At 41.0% G+C, this 23,078-nt stretch overlaps 1 protein-coding gene across 2 annotated transcripts in view; it reads right to left on the bottom strand.

The window, feature by feature from the left end:
- The window catches only part of cps1 (carbamoyl-phosphate synthase 1, mitochondrial), an 89,320-nt gene that overhangs the window by 41,576 nt on the left and 24,666 nt on the right, over window positions 1-23,078 (bottom strand). For both annotated transcript variants that reach the window (XM_007900136.2, XM_007900135.2), the window contains exons 17-24: window positions 20,160-20,304; window positions 19,257-19,467; window positions 18,720-18,918; window positions 18,050-18,226; window positions 10,013-10,131; window positions 3,381-3,522; window positions 2,723-2,788; window positions 2,571-2,634 (exon numbers count right to left, since the gene is read on the bottom strand). In XM_007900136.2, coding sequence (XP_007898327.1) covers window positions 2,571-2,634; window positions 2,723-2,788; window positions 3,381-3,522; window positions 10,013-10,131; window positions 18,050-18,226; window positions 18,720-18,918; window positions 19,257-19,467; window positions 20,160-20,304 — 1,123 coding nt within the window. The remainder of the gene's footprint in view (window positions 1-2,570; window positions 2,635-2,722; window positions 2,789-3,380; window positions 3,523-10,012; window positions 10,132-18,049; window positions 18,227-18,719; window positions 18,919-19,256; window positions 19,468-20,159; window positions 20,305-23,078) is intronic.

The raw sequence follows: 23,078 nt of genomic DNA, 5'->3' as shown, positions 1-23,078 counted from the left end.
CTGTGCTGGTTCTTTGAAAGATCAATCCATTCAGTTCCACTTATCTGTCCCATACCCCTGCAAATTACTCCTAAATCTTATCTAGTTCCCTCTTAAAAGCAGGACATTCCACATCTTGAAAATATTGTATTAAAAAATTCCTCCTAAGCTCACCCTCTTCCTAATTATCGTAAATTAATTTCCTCTAGTTGCTGAACAGTGAAGGTAATTTTGACTATCAAAACCTCTCACGAATTTAGGGACCTCTCTCAGGCCTTTCTTCAATGTTACGTTGCCTTATCACATCGTCGAGATGTCTCAAACGCTTCACAGGATTATACTGTAAAGTGAATTGACTATGTGTTTTGTGGGGGATAGCGGTAGCTAATTTGTGCACAGAAATTTCCCACGAACAACCTCTGGAGTGAGTGACCAATTCTTTCGGGAGAGATTTGTTGGCAAGACACCGGGAGAAACACCTTTCTCTTTTCGAATAATGCCATGGGATTTTTAACATCCACCTAAACAGGCAGACGGGACCTTGGTGTAACGTCTAATCTGAAACACGGCACCTCTGACAATGCAACACATCCCCAGTGCTGCATTGGAGGGCTGCTTAGACTATGTGATTCCAAGTCCCGACATGGTGCTTGAACCCAAACCTTCTGACTCAGGAGGCAAGAGTGTGCCAGGCTTCTCTATTTCAGGGAAAAGATGACCAGTTCTTCCACTCTCTGCTCATAGATCATAAGATTGCTTCAGATGAAGAAGGCCTTTCAGTCTATCTGATCTAATTTCTTCAGAACATCTATCCTCCTGTACTCCCATCAGGCTGTTTTTCAGTGTCCTGGCCTCAACCATCCTTCCTAACAACCTATTCCAGTCATTAATTACCCTTTGGGTAAAGAAAAACTTCCTGGTATCAGTCCTGAAATTGCCCATTGCAACTCTAACCCTATGGCCTCTTGTTATACTGTCTTGGTGCATCGTAAAGTTTTGCGTTTCCTTGTTCAACCTCATTAAAAATTTGATGAGATTGTAACATTCTCATTGTTGAGCTGATGCACTTCTCACAAAAACAGTAAACACTGACTTAAAGGAAGCCCGCTGGGTAATTCAGTTAGAGGGCAATGGCTTCCAAGAAACAATTGTTAGTTGCAATGTATTGTGAAGAGTACTGCAGTACAAGTTCTTCATTAGTTAAAGAGCCATAGCACAGTGCTGCCAACCAGTAAAGCACAGTGCAGGTTTTTTTGTGCAAATCTTTTTACCATTGCACTTTATAGATCAGCACGCTTTTAATTAATTATTATCTGCTCTTCTCATATTTTCATGTCAACTCAGATGAAAGCACTCTGTGAATGGGTGCAGTTCAGCACTGAACATATGAGAAAAGGAAAGCGTCTGTGCTCATGAAGGTGAGCGAGGTCAGTGTTGAATAATGGGATATTTTCTCACTCTTGGCATCCAGTGTCAGCATCAAGCAATTCTGGGTCAGGGACAGCACGGGCCACTGGTCGGAACTGACAATCTCACTCAGAGAGGCCAAAAGGGTATTGGGTGTCACAAAAGAAAAAAAACTTCACACACGAGTGCTGTAAGAGATGCTCTTCAGGGCTTGGGCTAAGTCACGGTGGGCAAGAGAAAGAGAGAGAGAGTAGAAAGCAATCTTTATCTGTGTCTGATCTAACAGTGCTTGATGCCAGTACAGAAGTAAAACAAAACTGTTCTATTCCATCACTGATATCTACTAAAATTTATGAGCACAAAATGCTCACTTTTTCCAAAGCTCAGACCACTACACTACCAAGTAATGAAGGTATTTGTGCCTGCCGCCCCATCTACCATGAGGGTAATAATTTCTTCAAAAAAAAATTGGCCGGTCACTTCAATCCACGACTGTTTGTGGGACACTGCCGTGCCTAATTGGCTGCCGCGTTTCGCCCACAAAATATGCAGTCAATTCACTTTACAGTCTATTCTGTCAAGCGCTTTGAAACATCTCAAAGACGTGATAAGGCACTGTATCAAATGCAAGGATTATTATTATCAGATGTTTGTCTATGCATTTGCAGTGCAAGCTGCAGTGGCCAAAGTGCAAAGCCACTACTAGTAGCCATGATTGAGGTGATTTTAAAGCAGGTCCTCTCAACAGCAGGCCCCTATCTGACTGCATTTTTTAAAAAAAAACTGTTACTGAACCAACTCTCCTCGTTGTAAAATCCTCACTGAATTCTGAAAGGACTGACCTTTTCCACTCTTGTGTGCCAAAAGCCTATGTGAACATGGTAATTAATATATCTTAACTCATCCAAATCTTGCATGATCCTATTCATTCAATTGGATTGAGAGTTTCATTCCATAGTTTTTCCCCCCCCTATCTTCTAGAAGTAGTGACTTATGATGGAGTATGGCTACCGTTAGCTACACTGGTAAGCTGCCTGCTGCTTGTACAGCTAAGACCACTGAAGTTTGGTTTGCAGGATTAACAGGCACCACACTGGTAAAAACTCCAAATACTGCTGAAAGTAACGGAGTTGAAACGAATCATATACCGAACATTATACATTTTTTATATATAGTAAATTTACCAATGTGGTATGGTCCACATCCAAGCACCATCACTCCATGGTCATTGAAATTTAAGTCATGCTCCTAGAACAGAAGGAAGAGAATTTATTTGCTTTTTGGGTTCGGAAAGGTTCAGCGGAAACAGCAAGTGTTTTCCATTGCAAAGACTCACCAGTCCATGGTATGTAGAATAAAGGTAATTGGTTATAGCGGGATACTCTGCAGCCAGTGTATCAATCTGTTAAACAATCAAAATAAGATGGGTGTCAGGTGAGCTGTACTCACAAAAAAAACGAGGTCATTGAGAAACAAATGGATTGAATACTTTTCCTCTGCATTTGTGTTTTCCTCAGAGCAGTTAACATGGCTAAGGAGCACCTTGTGAATGATGGTGCCAAATGCATTGCATACCTGACGTACTCCCTCTCGTATATAAAGCTAATTGTGTCTGTGCTGGATCTATGAAAAAGTTGTCCATTCAGTCCTACTCTCTTGCCCTTTTCCCTATACAAATGGCCAACCTGTCAGGAAGCACACCCACCCACCCAAAAATATAACATTTGCATGAGTCTAAGTAAATCTGTGTTCGATTGGGAGTGTGTTTACAGTTTTTTTCTTGATTAGTATTTCTTGATTTATGCCAGAAAATCAAGAAATATTTAACCAAGATCATTTATTTTGTTGGCCAACCATAAAGGTTGGGCTACCACTGCCCTGTACCCTTTTAGATGCTTATCTAATTCCCTCTTAAAAGCTTCCCTTAACCACGTGTGCGTGCACAAACACAGGCACGCACACAAACACACCAATAGTTCCTACAAGTGACTTACCTGTTTAACTTGTGGTAAAATATTCTTCTGCATTCGAAGCTCTCGGGTTTCTAACTCATTTAGGCCGATGCAATTCCCGATCTGCTTGTCTGAAAATCCATCCTGCTTGGCTTTTAGAAACAGCTCATCGGGGATTGTTTTACTAATGAAAGAAGGTCCACAGTGGGTTATCATACACAACCTTTACACAGACACTGCAGCACAAACAGCAGCTGTGTAATTAACAAGTCTCTCAAGCCAGCACGCTCTGAAGCTTCTACTTCACTTCAGCAACACAGGCTTCGACAGACACTGCCTGGCTCACCAAGATCCATTTCAGTTCTGTTACCTTGAATAATGTTAGCGAATATTACAGGGGGAAGGGGCAAAAAACAGGGAGGGTTCAGCAATAACAGTGGATACGAGGTGAGAAAATAATATGGTTCACTTCTTGTTCTGGTTTGTTCAATTTTTGCGTTTTACAATATATTTTTCTACAAAGTCTTTATCCTCTGCGTGCATCTCTACTGGCAACGCATCATTCCAGACCAGAAGTATAGATGAGGAACTGATCCTAGGCCTCAGGGATGTCAGTCTTAAACTGGTTGCCAATGTCTGTGGCTTTGTCCTAATGAGGCCTATTCCGATCCTAATGAGCAGGTTACCATTCCTCTACTCAGCATGAATTACGAACTCCACCTCATATTGTGACCATGGCTTATTGCCGTACTAATTAGGTAAGGAGAATGTGTTCCTTCAGGGAGAAAGTACACATTCAATTTCCTTGTATAGGTGGGATGAATGGAACTCTGTTTGGTTTGGATACTCTTAAGCATGGTGATGGGTTTCAGCATTTATCAAACACCCAGCTGATCCAAAAGAAAATGCCATTGTACCACTTGCCTACAAACATACACTACCATTTACAGTATATTGAGTTAAGCACTTTGACACATCCTCCTGACGTGAAAGGAGCTATAACAAATTACCACACTTCCATACGTCAACACTCTTGCTAACATGCCGCACAATCCACTTAAACTTGTTTTTTTGTTGTGTTATTTTACTCAAAGTGAGGATTATTAGTGCTTTGAAATGCTGAGAAACCAAAATTTCAATCTAACAGTACTTCACCTAATCTGGGAGTGTGTTCATGTTAACTACTGTAAAGTTCTCTCACTTCTGTACCTACTACTCCTTCACCACAACAGCTATTTGCACTTACGTGATGTCTTTCACGCAGAATAGCATCTCGGAGCACTCAACCGCAACTTCAAGGAGAATCCCTAATGCGCCACTGTGACATTTCTTTTTCCTCCACCAGACATCTTAGCTTTTCAGGGTGAGATTGCCAAAATAGAGGCAGTTTTGCACGGTGATCCCATGCTCCTATGAACTGGGTCAAGACTGCTCGATCTCAGTTCATCTAGTTCCTTTACAACTAATAGACAAAAGAGCTTTTTAACCCTATGAGTTGAAAATCCAGATCCCATCAGAAAAACATCAACGTTCAAACCCACTTCACCATCATGCTCTTATGCTCAGCAAGTTATATTTCCATATTTGCTTCTTAAAATACTCCAAATAGTACCTTACATTTACAAAAGGATTCATTTTGCATATGGTGCAAGACAGTCTCCTACAAGCGATGAGACAGCCCGACAGAGTCGTGTCAATTTGCTTTGACCACTCACCCACCCACCTCCAAAATGCCCAAGTGAAATTTCTGTTACCAAAACTAAAATCGCCACTACAGGGGTGTAAGGCTGCAGTAAATAGTCTAAATTATAGTGGCTGTCTGCAGAAGGCTTACTTGAACTAGAGATCACTGTAAATGGTTCACTCCATATCAGATAGTAGTTAGATCTTACTGAAATAAATCAATGAGAAGGGCTTACATGCATTTTCCTATGGTGTAAGGAGAGGCTGTTATATCCTATGCATGTAAACAACTCCAATGTAATGCAAATGATTCCAGAGACTCCAAGCCGTCAGTCACTATGTGCTCCAGAGTCCCAACGACAATGCTTGCAAGCTTATTTGCTGTTCAGCAAGTGTGCAATATGCTCCAACTGTCAGCACATTACATCAGTGTAAGCCAGTGGAATGGGCGCTTGTGTTTCTGCTGCTTTTGCAAAGAATTGATATGAAATAATGACAGCCCCAGGTGGAGGAGATGAAAATGCCATCATGTTTACACATGACAATACTCCTAATAACGCTGCAATTCCCGACAAAATCTCATCCAAATTAGTAAACCATCAACTTGATTCATCATGGGTTATCGAACTGCTTCACACAGTTACTTACCTTTCCCATAAACCCCAATAACTAACAGAAAGCCTCCCTGTTGAGGATAAAGCTAATCTTGCATTGATATATGTATTTGATTACACAAGTGTAGTAGTCTAGTAAGATACAATCCAATTGTTTTTCTTTGGGAGGGTTTGTTAGGCTCTCGTGCTCTGGGCCATGCCCCCAGCTGTGGTTGAAAGGTAGAGTGAGTGATGGATGTGTAGTCAGGGTTCCTTTCTGACTGGGTCTCTCTTCAGACAGGGACAGGCAGGAGGAAGCGATTGCAATTTTGCAAACAACCTGTCAGCAGTAATAATAATAATAATAATCCTTGCATTTGATATAGCGCTTTTCACGTCGGGAGGACGTCCCAAAGTGCTTTACAGAACACACTGTAAAGTGAATTGACTGTATATTTGTGGGCGAACGCGGCAGCCAATTGCGCACAGCAATGTCCCACAAACAATCGTAGATTGAAAATGACCAATTTTATTATTGTTTTTGGTTTTAGAGGGATTATTATTAAGCATGTGGAGTAAGGAAACTGGCCCAAGGTTTCTCCCTGCCTGGAATTGAACTCAGGTCTCTCGCTTGCAAAGCGAGTGCTCTAACCACTGAGCTACAGGACTCCACGTAAGCAGATAAGTCTTCCACAGTACCACATTGCTTACTGGTCACCACTGCAAAACCGGAGCACCAATAAAACTGTCCGCACAACAAATAGGCTCTTCTATTTCATCCCCTTTTCCTTATGATGCACCAACTATAGCCGTGAGTGTAGGCAGGCATCCTGGATCCAGGCCTCTCCCTACGTAAGCTCTGAAAAGCCAGGCTGGGTGGGCTGCCCTGCAGCCAAGCTAGGTCCTCTACTTAGCCACTCTCTACTGTAACATGCGCTGAGCGCACTATACTTTTGTAGAACTGTGCTTCATCCCTGCTCTTGATTCCTAGAAAAAAATATGCAAACCCCAGCCAACCAGCAGACAAGAGAACAAAACTCTGCTTACACAGAGCTGTGTGCATTTTGGAGACAGAGCCTGGATCAGCACAGGCGCTAGACTGTTTGTGGGACATTGCTGTGCGCAATTGGCTGCCGCGTTCGCCCACAAATATACAGTCAATTCACTTTACAGTGTGTGCTGTGAAGCGCTTTGGGACGTCCTCCCGACGTGAAAAGCGCTATATCAAATGCAAGGATTATTATTATTATTATTATTATAGATAGTATCTCAGTTGAAGTAATTTTTAGGCCTGTACACAGTTTGGAGGCTTACATTATTTTCTTAAAACTCCCCTGCCACCCTCTGGCAAGCTGCGAGTACTGCACAGAGCTCAGCAGACAAACACCTCCACTTTGGTTCTGCAATTTCAGATTAGGTCTCTGATCGCTGAGCGAGTAAATGTGCCAAACAGCATTTGTTTATACACATCAAGAAAGTTCCAGTTATAACAACAACTTGCATTTATACCATGCCTTTCCACGTCGTGAGGACGTCCCAAGGCGCTGTCTACTTAGCGACTCTCTACTGTAGCTCGAGCTGAGAACACAATACCATTGTAGAACTATGCTTCATCCCTGCTTTTCATTCCCAGAAAAGAATCTACAAACTCTAATCTACCTTCTCTTGTGCTGAGTTAGCTGATCTTAACTAGGATGACAAAGGAGGCACAGAAATTACCTTAAGGTTCCCTAGCTATAGAGTGTGTGAAAAAAAATGCAAAAAAAAAAGTAGTTTCCTCCCTTACAAAGACATCTTTTGGCAGGTGGAACAACATACAACAGCAACTGCAAAATGATGATACATAAAATATAATCCTAAATACTAGCATGGAAGACAATTCATGACTGAATCCGTAAAGGCATTGTCCCCAAGGCATAAAACAGTTCCTGGCTGCACAGCCAGAAGCAGAGATAAACATCAGCACTAGACTCAAGCATCGCACAGAAGTGAGGTGATGTTTTGCACAAATAGCAGAGTTGGAAAAATGCACTGCACATTAGGATTGCTAGTTGGGTAGCTCACACGGATTAAACCTTTGCTTCTCCATTTCTTTCTTGAATCCCAACAATCCTAAATGTAGCAAGCAACATTGACAAGAAAGCAAAATCTTTCTGTGAACAGTGCCACCAACTTACAGACGAACGTATCTTACCGTTGTCAGGAAGCTAGAGACAACGTTAAAGATTTACCAAATGTACCTTGGAATTCAGTGTTTAGCACAATAAAAGGCAACAAAACTTGGGCAAATAAAAAAACAGATGCAGCAAAAGGATATTAACTGCTGGCTCTGTGAAAAAGTTGTCTTTACTGCATTTACTTAAGTTATTGAAACATAATGAAACTGATCTTGTTTACTGCCATTTAAGTATGCACTAAGTGGACAGGCTGCTTGGCTCGCGTCTCCCATTTCCCAAACAGCGTTAGTTTCAGGGAAAGGGATCACCTCCACCCTGAATACCCTCACCACTGTGATTGTGAAGAACAAGCCCGTCATCTATGACACATCATACACAGTTCAATAATAAATGATAAAAGGAAATGGGATAAATTCCATTTAATGAGGGGAATTTCAACTGTGAAGATGACCTAGGAAATCCATTACAGCATTGCAAGATGTCTGCTGCATAACAATTAGCCACGGTACTGAACTTTTTACATATTACATTCTCCACTTGGTTAGCTTTCATTTCTATTCGGCGGCAGCTCACGCTGAACTAACACTAAGCGTGTCTCCCATTTGATTTTTTGCTGTAACGCGGAAACTAGTCGTTAAAAGACAGAGCCATTCGTTAATCAAATTATTTAAATGGACGATTGTGTTATTGAGCTGTTTATTTGCTTAACTGAAGGAAAGGCATAATGGGAGACAAAAGGCATTTAAAAGTGTATTCGGATTAAAATAGAAGGGGGGAGTGAGAGGGACAGTAGCAGAACTCCTTTCACGACAGTGTGGGAAGACTATCATAGCTCATATAAGCCGGCATGTTGTGCTGCACAGATCAAGGGCTCCTCAACTTGCACACTAGCTACAATACTGGCCTTTTACTTAACAGCTTTGACTTTCCATCAATACGCCGGGAAATTTAGCACAGTGATTTAACAGGATTTCCACACCATACAGCACAAGCCAAGTTTGAGAAAGAAAATTCTTGGCATTCAAAACTGCTGTGCCATTGCTCAAGCTCTTGATTGCCACATCGCTTTGAAGAATAGGGTTTACATTATTCATCAATTACGAGAATAGACACTGCTGGGTGGAGTGGCTTATAACTTTATACTGAAGATAGTTCATGTAAAATCCCTCAGAAGCATTTATTCATGTCTGGGCAAGTTTCTGAGTTTCTGAGATGGGGGATCGTGATCAAGGAATGAGGAAAAATGGTCATCTGACAGCAACCAAGCTTGAATTGTCTCCCTCATTAGTTGCTTGTGAAGTAATGCAAAGGTCAGGCAGAAGCCCATGTGTAGGTCTTCCCATTCTCCCACTGCAGGAGAAAGCTTTGGAGCCCCATAAACAATGGGGAAGGAATTCCTCACTATATTTTCTTAGCATTTCTATTTTTTTTAAGATATTGTAGAGGCTTGAAGGGCTATGGAGATGAGGCAGGACAGTGCGACTGAATGGACATCTTGCTCTGAAAGCTGGGGCAGACTGAGGGGCCACATGGTCTCCTTCTGTGCTGTAAACTTCTATCATTCTATGACCTCAGAAACCAGAATTTGACAAAATTCTAAGTTTCTGAAATCATAGAATGATAGAAATTTACAGCACTGGAGGAAATACAGCCTAAATTTTGAAGCTGCTTTTCTGCAAGTTCTTTTAACACATTATGCATAATTTGAGGTAATTGATGGTTCAAACTAAAGTGTAAATGACATAAGTGGAAGAAATAATACAAATGTTTCTTTACAGACAAATTGCCCATCAGTGCTGCACCTCGAGTCAAGTCATACAAGACATCCTGTTGTATCAATAAAACAGGATGTCCACTTTCCAGATATAAAATTCTAACACAAGCTTGGATTCCCAACCTTGGCATGTAGGTCACTTTGGAAAAACAATTGTATACATGCTGTCTTTTATATTTTCTGATAAAGAACCATAGAAATTTACAGCACAGCAGAAGGTCATTCGGTCCATTGTGTCTGTACTGGTTCTTTGAAAGAAAAAAACATTTATTTGCCTTTGTCCCCCGCACCCCTTATAAAATATATATTCCAGTAAAGTCCTCTCTTTTTGTAAGAAATTGTACTTACTAAAGAATTTTTGCCACATCATTCATAAGTTTGAAAAAAAATCAGGAATGTCCAGGATGAATCATTCCTTGAATTACGATGCCCTCAGAGCATTGTTACCTGGTGTACTTGCTCAATTCGATTTCCATCTCCACTATTCGCTTGAGTTTGTAAAGGAACCACTTGTCTATTGCAGTCAGTTTGTAAATCTCATTCACTGAGATCCCACTGTGTAATGCCTGCAGCAAAGAGAAAAGTAGACACCATAAAATGAATAACTTTGTGAATATTAATTGCAAAATTCAGATCACGTGCAACCAGTAACATTAAAGGAGGGAATAAAAAACTATTAGGGGATACATTCATCGGAACAAAAGGGAACACAAGGTTAAAGAAAATGTTGGGTGTATTTTCTGAATACATTGAATATTCAATGAGAACATTTTAGAAAGCCTTAAATGTAATACAATGAGCATCAAGGCATTCACTGCTGATAAAATATTCACTGCTCAGTCCTGGCACACATTTGTTTGTATAAATATTGCAGTGTCTGGTGTTTTGGCTCTTCAGAGCGTGATAAGTTTGTCATGTTTATCTCAATTCATGTGCTAGTTATCTCATGAGCTTTTCAGATCCCGATACGCTGTGATGTGAATTGCTCGCAACAATAATAATTTTTGTTTCTGTAGCTCTATAAAATTAAATCACTGCTTTGATTTTTTTTGTTTCTTAACTGCAGTCTGTCCTCCACAGTGCCTTGTATTCTATGCAATTCAAGTGCAAGATTGGAAAGTGAATAAAGGAACATTATGGAATAATAAATCCAGAGCAAGAGATGTACTGTCAGCTCTTCCAGATCAGAAGCTGTGATTTTTGTTTTTGGTCAACCGGGTGTCTGACACATGGGGAAACCCCTCACCTTGTTGCTTCCATACAGATACCAGTCCCTTTCATGCAAAACCCTTTCAAGTGGCAAAGCAAGTCAAAAATCAACTGGCTTCCTCTTCCCACCCGTTCTCTTTAATTCACGAATGCCTGAATCAAGTGCTTGGCCACTTGTTCACAATACTAGCATCAAATTCCATTAAAGAAAAATAACTAGTTCTGAATCTTTATTAATAATAAATAATAATCCTTGCATTTGATACAGTGCCTTATCACATCTTCGAGACATCTCAAAGCGCTTCACACAATATACTGTAAAGTGAATTGACAATATATTTTGTGGTCACGGGGCCACTGTTACAGTTATTACAAGTTCAGGGGCACTGTAATGTAGCTCTCATGAGATGCTATCCCATCTAGCGCTGCAGAGAAATCAGCCAGATCTGACTAAGAGCACTTGATGCTGTTACAAGGAACATTTTGGATTCACACATTCTTGCTAACCCTAGCCTCTATCAATGACAAAACAGTAACACGGACAATTTCAAAATTCAGTGTTGCAAAATGATTGCAGGATAAGCTGGGGAAATGTTAACCGGTCTCAGAACATTGAGACTGTTTTATGGGCATACAATCCTGATAAGTAGCCATGCACCCAACAACAATATCAGGAGCACATCCCAAAGCATTTCGCATTGCTCACTGGGAACACGAGCTGAGGGAAAGAAGGAGATGAGGAGCGAGGGGAATGTAATCAAAAGTATGGTTGAAGACTAATCTTTTAAGGTGAGTTTTGAAGGCAGGGAGTAGGGGGTAAGGAGAGACAACTAAACAAACTTCACTTCATCCAGATATCATTCAGAAAAAAATCCAACTTGACTTGCTTTGAAACCCCGGTGAGAGAATGACAGCATTAATTTGGAATATGGATGGTTTACTGAGACGGGGCCAACACAATTAATTTTTCCATTGTAGTAATCTTTTATAACAGCAATCTTTGCTAAAATGCCTGTTCAGGAGGACATTAAAGATCCTTTGGTAGAAGTTTCTCCCTGTGTCCAATCCCCCAGATAAAATTGGTCATTCACTTTGTGACTGTTTGTGGGTCACTGTTGGTCGCAAATTGACTATCGAATTCCCCTACAAATTCAGTCACTGCACCTTACAATAAATCACGTTAAGCACTCTGAGATGTCCACCTGACGTGAAAGGTACTATATCAAATTCAAGGATTATTTTTATTATTTAAAATCCAGGCTCCTTCATTCAAACGTGTTGAGACAAAGCACGGGAGTTCAGTAATGCTTGTTGAGATTTTAAGTGGGTAAATTTAATGCCAGTGCTTTTTTTTAAAAAAAGAGACCTTTCTCCAACCATCCCCTCACTTCCTAACAGAGTAACAATTCCCCTCGTAAGTAAAGCAAGAGACCAGTAACAAAATCCTACCACAGTCCGATATGCACCAAGGGTCATAATGCCTTTACGACCTGTCATTGTGAAGTAGAAATCCTGTCTCTGCTGCAAATTGGAGTCATAACCTGGCTGATCTCCTGTCTAATTTCTTGGGAGGATTCCACGTGAACATCACCACATTTCCTACATGCATAAGAGGAGCATAATGCAATGACTATGATAAAGCTGCGGGTGGGGGGGAGGTTAAATATTTCTGTCTCATTTACTCTTCCCAGGCCCGCTGCACACACTTGAATGAGAAGTGAAAAGCTATTAAGTAACCGGCCTTGATTTAGTCTAAGTGAATGATGTGAATGAGAAAAAAAATGCATTCCGTGCATCACAGACCCTAAGTAGATAATGCCCACTTTGCTCGACTTTCATAGCTATTAATTATTTCCTCATTGTTCGTTCCCCCGTCACACACCATTCCAAATGTTCAGAATAGCATTGGTAACAGAGTAGCATTGCCTCTTTTCATTCTGCATTTCAAAAGCTAAAATGCTCAACACATTCATCGCTCTGAAATGCGTCTGTCACTTTGGAATGCTTACAGCTGTATTTTCTAATACTGTAACTTTTCTTTTCGGCCACCGAAATATAACTATTATAAATGGAGATGGGCAACTTTACTCAAATGCTGTATTCTCTCCTCTCTCCCCCACCCTTCATCCAGCGAATGTTTAAGCTAGCAGGCACCTCAGAGTTCATCACTGCTCAGTTATTACCATGGCCCTTTGCGTTTCATCTCTTTAAAATCTTGCGCGTAGTGAAGCATGCCTTTAAGCATGCAGTGCAGTGACACTGCACCACTGGCGTGTGGCAAATTCTCACTCACAGCCTGGCTACCCATAGGGACCAAAAGGTTGCACTTTTAAAGCATTCAATTAAAAAGAAAGCAAAGTCAGCTTGGGCTGTTCACAAGCACCTGCTATTGCAGCTGTCTCCAGAATGGCTAGGGACTGGTATGGACATTAGTGCTTTGCAGGAAATGCTCACTCACCCTTGAAGACACACAGTCAAGGCTGTGATAGGACTTGAGGCAAGAATATGGCATGCAAATGGGTGGAAATTTATCTAAAAGCCTTTCGAATGGAAAGATGGTGGGGGAGGGGGAGGCAGACTGTTTCTTCCGACAAAGCAACAAATCAAAGAAATAAAACTTTGTTCGCCCATATCCTGCCCAGATTTGAATATCTGCAAGCCACGTGTGAAAGATCTATAGTAATGTCAAGGTATTTGCAATCTTTGGATTCGAGTCTCCACACCACTCACTCAATTATCCACTTTCAAGAGAGGAAACATTAAACCATTTTGCACAAAGGCAATTGGAATTCTAAAGTGATGTGATTGTCCCCAGAAGAGTGCACTGACCCTTCGGCATTCAGAGCACAGAGCAGTGTAATCGCAAAAATAGAGGATGGATTGCGCATGGATCAGGACTTCCGTAGAATAGAATCAAATGCCTGGCTGAATCAAATTATTATTATTATTAAATGCCAGTGGATCAACTTGAAGATTCTCGACCTTGCTTTTACAACCCTCCACAGTCTCGCCCCACGCTACTTCTGCAAACTTACTGCCCCAGCCTATCCGCCTCTATGCGAAAACTCGCTCACTTCATGGCCCCTGCTCAACCTGTCCCCATCATTGTTGGGCATGCTTTCAGCCATTCTGTTCCCGCTCTCTGAATAACTACGCTTTTGATTATCTCTTGCCTCTCCTCCTTCCTCAGCCCCCTCCAGCCCCAGCTCAAACTCCCAATCAATTTTGTGAAATGCTTTGAGAACGTTGAGAACAGGGAATTGCAGTCAAGTGTAGAGACTGTAGGCAGATGTGACAGTCAACCTGTGCCCTGCACGATTCACAAACAACCAGGAATTGAGTGATCAATTTATCTGTAGGATTAGGATCAGGATACCAGCTGGGTGGGAGTTTCGGAAGAAGAGAGCCTCCCTTCTCTTTTCAACTAAGATCATGAAATGGTTACCATCCATCTGAACCTGGGTTTTAGTGTTTCATTTGAGAATGGCACCACTGACAACAAAGGGCATATTGGCAGCTGAGAGCAATGGGTCCTTAATTGTAAAGGAAATTAAAAGCACTGATTAGACAGGAGATGAAATGAAGAGCACTGATTAAGCAGGTTATGAAGCCTTCGTAAGCTCCAGCCCACAATACTTTGCAGTGGTAGCACATGGGTGTGCGTGTGCACATTTATTTATAATTGCCCGCAGAACAATTTCCTTACCTCAGCTGTGCGGTCAGGAAGGAGGCATTAAACCAGGAAAGGAGACAAAAAGAGAATGAATTAGAAGAGGTCAAGTCACCTGGTTCAGCTCTCTCGTAGGTCCCAGAGGCCAATTATTTATTACTTTGTCTGTCAGGGTTGCACTAGCTTACCCTAACACTGCTGGGGCAACCTCTCCCAGTTAAAGGCCCAAATTCTGGGAACAGGAGGCAGGACATTCGGGGGTAATTGGGAGCACAAAACTACTGGATCCTCAGCCTATCTACATTAGTTAACTGAAAAAAAATCATGGAGAAAGGTTATAGAATTAATTTTGAAAAAAAGGCTTGTAAACTGTTAAGATTGTTAGAGGTAGAATTTCATTATCAGCAATTTCACTGAGCCAAATACCACTACTTTACTTGCTCAATACAATACCGTTTCAATTTATACACGCACCTTTCATGTCTGCCATGCCCTCAAACCAGGAGAGTGGAGAAAAACAATCACCAAAAGCACAATCAAACAGATAGCTCTTAAGAAGTGTTACAATCCCAGGATTTTGGGAGCATTAGTGCCATACAATCCCAGGATCCCAATGTCATACCATCCTGGGATCCCGCATGGTAATGGTGCTCCAAAAACTCCGGGATTGCAACCCCTAGTCTTAAGACAGGTTTTAACAGTGGGGAGGGAGAGGTAGAATCAGAGGGATTTGGGGATAGAGTCCTACAGAGATGGTGAACAAAATGGCTGACAGCTCGCCCACTGATGTTGGGGCAAATCCGACAGGGGAACCAAAAGCAGGCCAGTGTTTGCTGAATTCCATCCCATTTCCAACTTTGGTAAACTAATGTGATTGCCCACTGTTAAAACCCTTTGACAAATGCACTGTGGCAAGCGTTTCAGTGTTATAAAGTGATGCAGCTTGTAACATCACCCTGAACTTTTAACATCTTTTCTGTGAAACGTCCTGGAATATAGCGCCTGCATTCAAAACAGCAAACACGGTCCTCTGTCACAGTGACTCATTGTTCTGCGAAAGTGCATCAACTTCCCTGGTGGGAAGAAGCTCATCATAGAATAATAATCCTTGCATTTGATATGGCACCTTTTCACATTGTCAGAGCATCTCAAAAATCTTCACAGGATTTCAATCTAAACTGCATTGATTATGTACTTGTAGGCAAGCATGGCAGTCAATTTACACATGAAGTGAATGACCAATTTTATCTGGGTGATTGTTGGCCAGGACTGGGAGAAACTCCATTCTCAAATCATCATGGAAACTTTAACGCCCACCTGAACAGGCAAAGGGGACCTCAGGTTAACCTCTCGTCCAAGCCTGCAGTGCTCCACAAGCATTGCACTGGAGTGTCAACCTAGAATATAAGCTCAAAGTCCTGATGTAGGGCTTGAACACAACCTTCTGACACAGATGCGAGATTGCTACTGATTAAGCCAGGCTAACACCCTAGATATAAACACACGAGTAAGGGTGGGAATGTTACCCTTGGAATTTTTCTTAACATTTTCTTACAATAAACAAGAACTGTTAGAAATCCTCATTCGCTCCAATGCCATTTGTGCACTGTGCCAGCTGACTGCAATGCAGTAGGGACCAATAGCTTCTCTCAGGTCTGTGGTGTAATGAAGTCAGAAAGCATTTCTTCACACAGGCTTGTGAACATTGCTGGTCTGGCTCCTAGAAAGAACTTGGGATTGTCATGGAAAATGATTTGTGGGGGGCAGAAAAAATAAAACCAGCATGCATTTAGAAACTTTATTGGGCTTAAATAAAACTTCTGAACTAGGTTACGCGGGGTAATTGGTAGGCATTGGGAGCCATTCACAAGACACTCGGGAAATTTCCTGATTTCCCATATACCCAGCCCTGCTTGTGAAGTTCTGGAGTGCTTGTGTCCTATCACTCTGCTACACCTGCAAATGCAGCATGAACACTGACACCCATCCTTTCCAAGTTAATCTTAAACATCCTGCAACAATTCTTTCTCTTGGAAAGACAGCGAACAGACAAAATGTTAAAGCTGCAACTCAGAAGGAAACTCAGTCCTGAATGTGTTAAAGGCTAAAGCCTTTAATGAAAGGGAAGGGTGCGGGAGGAAAAATAAAAAAAAAACTTTATTGACTTAATTAGAGCTAAAATGTATTCAAACTGATTAAAAATTGATTAAAGAAGCATTTGATCAAATGGTGCTGTCAAAATAACATTCTATCACAGCAACTCTTCATTAATGTCAAATAGAACTAAATACTTAATATAGCGTTTTAAACAGATAAGTACAGAATTTTCTTTGGTGTTCTAAAAAATATCTAACCCATTTGTTCATAAAGGTTTTTTATATGTGTGCGCATGCAAGTATGAGAAAGCATTCAGAGAAAGAAAGGAGACAGTATAGTATGTGTGAGTGTGAGAGAGAGAGAGAGAGAGATGGGCGAATGTGACAAAAATAAAGTGAAACAGAAGAGAATGTTGGAGAAAAAAAAGGAGAAAATGAATAGGAAAAAGTGTGTGAGAGAGAAATAAAAGGTACTGACTCTTGCCTGGTTATGTAGTACAATACAATTCACATCTGTATAGTGTCTTTCATGTCTGGAGACTGTCTCACAGCGCTTTATGATCCATGGGTATTGATAGTCCTCAAATATCTTGCCAACGTGGCCAGTCTACAAGTATGAGCTTAACTCCTTGAAGAGCACCACATTTCAGGAGTGGAGAAGGTGTATTCACCTATGCTGAAAAATAGTCATAGTCCTCTGTAACCAATTTAGTTACGATTGCAGCACAGAGGTGCCTGGTCAATTTCTATTCAGCCTTCCTCTCCCGTAAGTTTCCTTTATGCAAGGTACGCAAGTAAAACAATAAACTTGGATTGACCACAAACCTAGAACAAGGGTATCCGTTGAAGACATTTCCAGTACCCTCATAACTTCTTTACCCCAGAGTATGGGAAGTGAGCAAGAGAGCAATGATTGGACCAGGTGTCTCATACCTGTTTAAGTAATTTGAGATGTTCATGGTAAAACGAAGGGTACTATGTTAAATGCAACGTTTAGTTGTGTGGTGAAAATTACTGAATGGTAGTTCCGTTCTATGGTTATATTCAAAAAATGTAAGATCCAGAAATGGTTAGCCTTCAGCAATAATATCCATATCACATACTAACATCCCTCCCCCCAGAAAAAAATATTCAGTGAATAGAATAAGACTGGAACTAGTCTAGATTAGCACTATTGGGGCACGTAAAAGGCACACGTCAACAAGACATAATGTGGACCTGGAACAGCAGTCGAACAGGAAGCAAAACTGGGAATCAGATAATTACACAATTCAAGAGAAGAGGGTGAAGCTTTATAGAATTTTAAAAAATTGCATCTGTACATCTGGAGCCTATATTTACTTATAAAGTATTAACTTGCAAGCAATTGGTACACAAAAGGTCGGCACTTTTAGGAAATATCAATGAAAAACAAAAGTAAAATTGCAGCATTAACATATGTTTCTTTGTGACACAGGCTAGGAGAAGTATTTATGCCAAATGACCATTGTATTTAGTAAAATCAATTACCTTTGCCAGAGAGTAGATTCGATTGATAGAAGGAACAGCCAGATCTTTCTGAAGATCAATGTCCTCAGACCAGGATTTCTTCATTGGAAGACGAGGCACAAAGCCCTCTACTGATGGGTGGCACATTCGGAGGGCTTTCTGGAAACTTTCCTCAAAGGTGCGTCCTATTGCCATCACCTGAGTAACGAACGCAGAAACCCAAGGGTTATTATTTGAGCAAAATAGGTCCATATCCGACTACCTTTATTAGATATGTCTCTTTATGCTTTAGTTTTCAAAGTATAAGGAACACGAAGAATGAAGTACTTCAGAAAACCAGCTTCAAAGTTAAGACTGAATAGCTGTCTTGTTTTATTAGTGATTCAAAGTGTGCTTATATTCGCTCAATTTTGCATAATCGGAATCACAAATAAAATAAATCTAGACCCAACTAGAAGTTCTCCTTCATAATATTCCTTAATGTACAATTTACAAGCAAATGCCTGTTATCCTGTACCAGAATATCCAAAGAAGTTACTAAATAAGCTTTTTTTTCTAAAAACAATTTGACAAATGAGGATTTTTTTTGCTTTGAAATGGATGGACGGACAGACCTATAGAGTCTCCCAAAAGACACAGAATAAATATTACAGGACATGCCTAAAGCCATAAATTCAAACAGCCAACTCACCTCCCCCACACTTTTCATGGAGCTACCAATCTCCCGAGAGGTTCCGTGGAATCGGTCAAGATCCCACCGTGGAATTTTAGTTACAATATAATCCAGGCTAGGCTCAAAGCAGGCAGTTGTCTTCCCCGAAACAGCATTCTTAATATCAGGCAGCGGAATTCCCAGGGCCAGCTTGGCGGCAACAAAGGCCAAAGGATACCTGAAGAGAAAGAGCATGGCTGAAGAAAATAATGGTCATCTACAAATATGCAGTTACTACACCTTACAGTAAATGCTGTGAATTGGTCATATAGAAAACTCCAATCATGGCTGAAAACTACATAGTCTCCGAATTACCTACAAGGGAGCAGTTTTCTTTTAGAAACTACAATATTCAGAGTCTTAAATAATAATAACCCTTGCATTTGATGTAGCGCCTTATCACGGCCTTGAGACATCTCAAAAGCGCTTCACGTATATTATATAATAATCCTCCATTTTCTCCATTAGACAGTACATTTATCAGCAGCCATAAAACTTGTGTCTTTGCACTCTTACCCAGTTGCTTTGGAGGCGAGGGCGGAGCTGCGAGACAGCCGAGCATTAACCTCAATAATGCAGTATTCCAGTGAGGTCGGGTGCAGAGCGTACTGAATATTGCACTCGCCTACGATGCCCAGGTGACGCACCACCTTGATGGCTGTCTCACGCAGCATGTGATATTCTTCATTGGAAAGGGTCTGACTGGGAGCAACAACCACCGAGTCACCTAATACATAAAACAGACACATAACATAAGAAGAATTCAAACTGCAGGCACTGAGAACAGAAATAGTTTTGAGTAGAGAGGGCTTTTTTAAAAAAAAAAATAGAAAAATTTAAATTGTATGCAATTTTTCTCCCTCCCTCCCGCTTCTCCCAACAAGACCTTAGTTTGATTGCTTCCCCATGGCTGATACAGCCCACGGTGACTGAGGTCAATACTAGTGTTTACTGTCACCTTGAAGAGATCAACTGAGTCATGGGAGACCAGAATCTAATCTAAGACTTTCCTTGTCTATGTGCCTATTTCAAACAAGGCAATGGCTTTACCAAGTCAATCGTTAAGAAGCTGCAAACAGACTTATTTAAAACTATCAGGATATTCAAAGATTCACTGAAAAATTCACACAACAAATGACATTTATATAGTGCCTTTCACGTCAGGAGATCGACCCAAGGCGGCGGACAGTCAGGGATCTGCACCTGAGTTGGTGGTTGGGATTAGGAGAGGTGGAGAGTGGGAAGGCTAGGGGTATGAGGGTGACTGAAGGCACGGTCGAAGAGGATGGTCTTGAGAGTGGTCTTGAAGCAGGCAAGAGAGGTGGCGAGGTGGAGGGACTCACACAGCAGCACAGCCAGGTAAGTATTGAAGGGAAAAGGCTTTGTCATGTTCTATAACTGCAACTGCAAATGGTTTACCCGTATGGATTCCTAAGGGATCGAAGTTCTCCATGTTGCAAACGGTGACGCAGTTGTCTGAAGCATCCCTCACCACTTCATACTCGACCTCCTTCCAACCCAACAGCGATTGCTCAACAAGGATTTGATTGGTCATAGCAAAAGCCTGGAGGAGAAAAGACATACAAAAAAAGTGATAACAATAATCTCGCTTTTGATATAGCTCCTTATCACATTATCGACACATCTCAAAGCACTTCACAGGATTTACTGTAAATTACAGGGATTTTGTAGGAAGCTAGAAACATTGCACTGCCTTTCAGAAGACAATTAAAAAGCACCAGAGTGGTCCTTGTTCATTATTGTGCTCAATTTTTAATAACAAGTGGGTAAGACGCTAGGGCATGAAGGGATTTAGAGGTGATGATCTTGAAGTCAATCCATCAGGAGATAGTAGACTCTAACAAGGACTAGAGTGATGGGCGTGCAGAGTCTGGTATGGGTGACAACTAGTTTATGGATGGTGGAGCTAGGGAGGCTCTGCTCTTTCCATGTACCGTTTTTATGAGTTAGGAGCAACAACAAATAAAGGACTTTTAATGCTATGGCGAAGCACTTGAATTGAAAGAAGGAAAATTTAGTTTACTATCTAACTTGTCAATTCCCTTTACGATTTCAAAGATTACTCCTTAACCATTTCAGCTCCAGGGAACGTAGCCCAAATCTACACAGCCTTTCACCAAACGATTTGAGACGTTCACCCGACGTGAAAGGCGATATATAAATGTAAATTGTATTGTATTAAATCCAAGTCCCTTCACCCCAAGAAACAAGGATGCTGTAGTTTGAGCCACTTCAACAAAATATTTTTTGGAGGGCATATACTCAAAGGCATAAAGTAAATGCTTTAACTACAACAAAAATAACTTATATAAATCAGATCTTTTCCATTTGGTAACAAATATGGATAGTCTGCTGGACTTCCACTGTGTGATCGAGACAATGTTTTGTAATTGTTGAGTCCAGCAGCAAGCTCAATGCTGATCCCGACCAGTCATCAAACTTATAGTTTGGGATTTCATATCACAGAGGTTGCTCACAGACGAGGAGATACTGTGTGCGAGTGCCATTATGCTGAATGTGGGGAATTCATCATGGAAAGTGAGGCTACATTAAACCAGCCACAAATCAGTATGGATCAGTGATCCTTCAAGAACGTGAAGCTTGGTGTAAATCACTTCTATGGCTTCCTATTTTGTAACCATATTTTCAAGTGCTCAAGATTTTCCAATGTCAGGTTTTTATGGAAAGGATTAGGAAAAAAAGTCAGGAATTTACAGAAAGTGCAGCATTATACAAACGACAAAAAAGTTTGGGAGGAGAGAGAAACTCCAGTGATCTAAAGCTCCAGTCCACTGATCTTGAACAGCGATAAACAGCATTAGCTATGTTTCAGTACTGTGTTCTTTCTGCAGTATTTCAGCTTCATGAGGAAGCTTGGAGCTAGAGTAGCGGTACACCAGGCTGTCTGAAAACAGGCTGAATGGCTTCCCCATTCCAATGGACACATTTCTACCACTGATTCCTTTCAAAACAAGAGATGGGTCACTTTTACACCATATTGTTTCATAGCAACAGATCATATTCAAAGACTAGCCCCCCCCTCCCCCAATCCCTGGCAGTGGTGGCCCGTGTGAGGAGGTTATGTAAGCTAGCCTCCCCCCCCTCGGTTTCTTTTTGCTATCAGGATGGAATTCCAACCCCTTAGTGCTTGTAGCCTCAAAAACGGGCTGAGATATTAGCACAATTTGTTTTTTTTAGCGTCCCCTTATATAAAGCGGGAGCCGCCACTACTATGCTGAGTTAACCGAAATCAATCCAGTCAGCAGTTGAGGTGCTTACAATTTGCTTCAATGCCCCAGTTATGTAGCCAGGGTTTCTGCTTTTGATCACTATCCACGGACCCCTCTTGAAAGGTCATGCATGTAAGGACGTTGTGTGATTAAATTATAGGGCTTGGCTGTGAAATCAGGTTTGGCTGTGTCCACTATGGTCAAATAACTTGCCAACATTCACTGTCATGAATCACATATCAATAATTATCATTTGAGGAAAGCACATGTTGAACTGAAGTACAGTGGAAAGAAAAAAGAATCAAATAGTAATTAAAGAGTGGGTCAGGTTGCCAGAAAGGGTGGTTGAAACCAGGGTAATGCATTCATTCAAAAATCAGCTTGACGCTGTGACAGCAAGATGATAGGGTGTACATTCTAGAGGGATGAGATCAGATGGGCTGCAGGGCTTTCTTCAGTCAAACTCATCTTGTGAATCTTCAGGAGTGGAGGTGGAGAGAAAATGTGGGGAAAATAGTCTGGACAAAAACAATCCGAGTTACTCTCGAAACCTTTAAAAATGCCTATGACTAGTCAATCACTCTTCAATGGCCAAATAGAACACATGTGTGTGGACTCACTAATAGCTTGTATAGAGTCACAATCACATCCTAAAACTAATAGCCTACAGATATACTCAAGAATTCAGTTGTGACTGAAGAAATGTCATTTCACTAATAGATTATCCAGCTACTTTTCCTTCCTAATGCACATGCGCACAGTATATACACACATGTGTATATATATATAATGTATACTATACATATATGTATGTATATACACACATTATATACACACACACAAACTACTTTTAGTAAGTTTACCCCAAGTGCCAAATTAAAAACTTAACAAGAAGTAATAGATTTTTCAAAATAATGTACAAGGTTTTCATAGAACGAGACCCAGATCTTGGCTCAGATTTCGTGCTTGTCCTATTTTCAGAATGTATTTTGGGATTGCTTGGAAGAGCTCCCAGCAGAAGCAGTGAGGTTCACTGAAGCATATAAACCAATCCATCACAGGCACCTGTCATACAGAAATCTTGTGA

Source organism: Callorhinchus milii, unplaced genomic scaffold (genome assembly GCF_018977255.1).
Source record: "Callorhinchus milii isolate IMCB2004 unplaced genomic scaffold, IMCB_Cmil_1.0 Scaffold6, whole genome shotgun sequence".
Classification (NCBI taxonomy): Eukaryota; Metazoa; Chordata; class Chondrichthyes; order Chimaeriformes; family Callorhinchidae; genus Callorhinchus; species Callorhinchus milii.
This window is presented reverse-complemented; position numbering and strand designations above follow the sequence as displayed.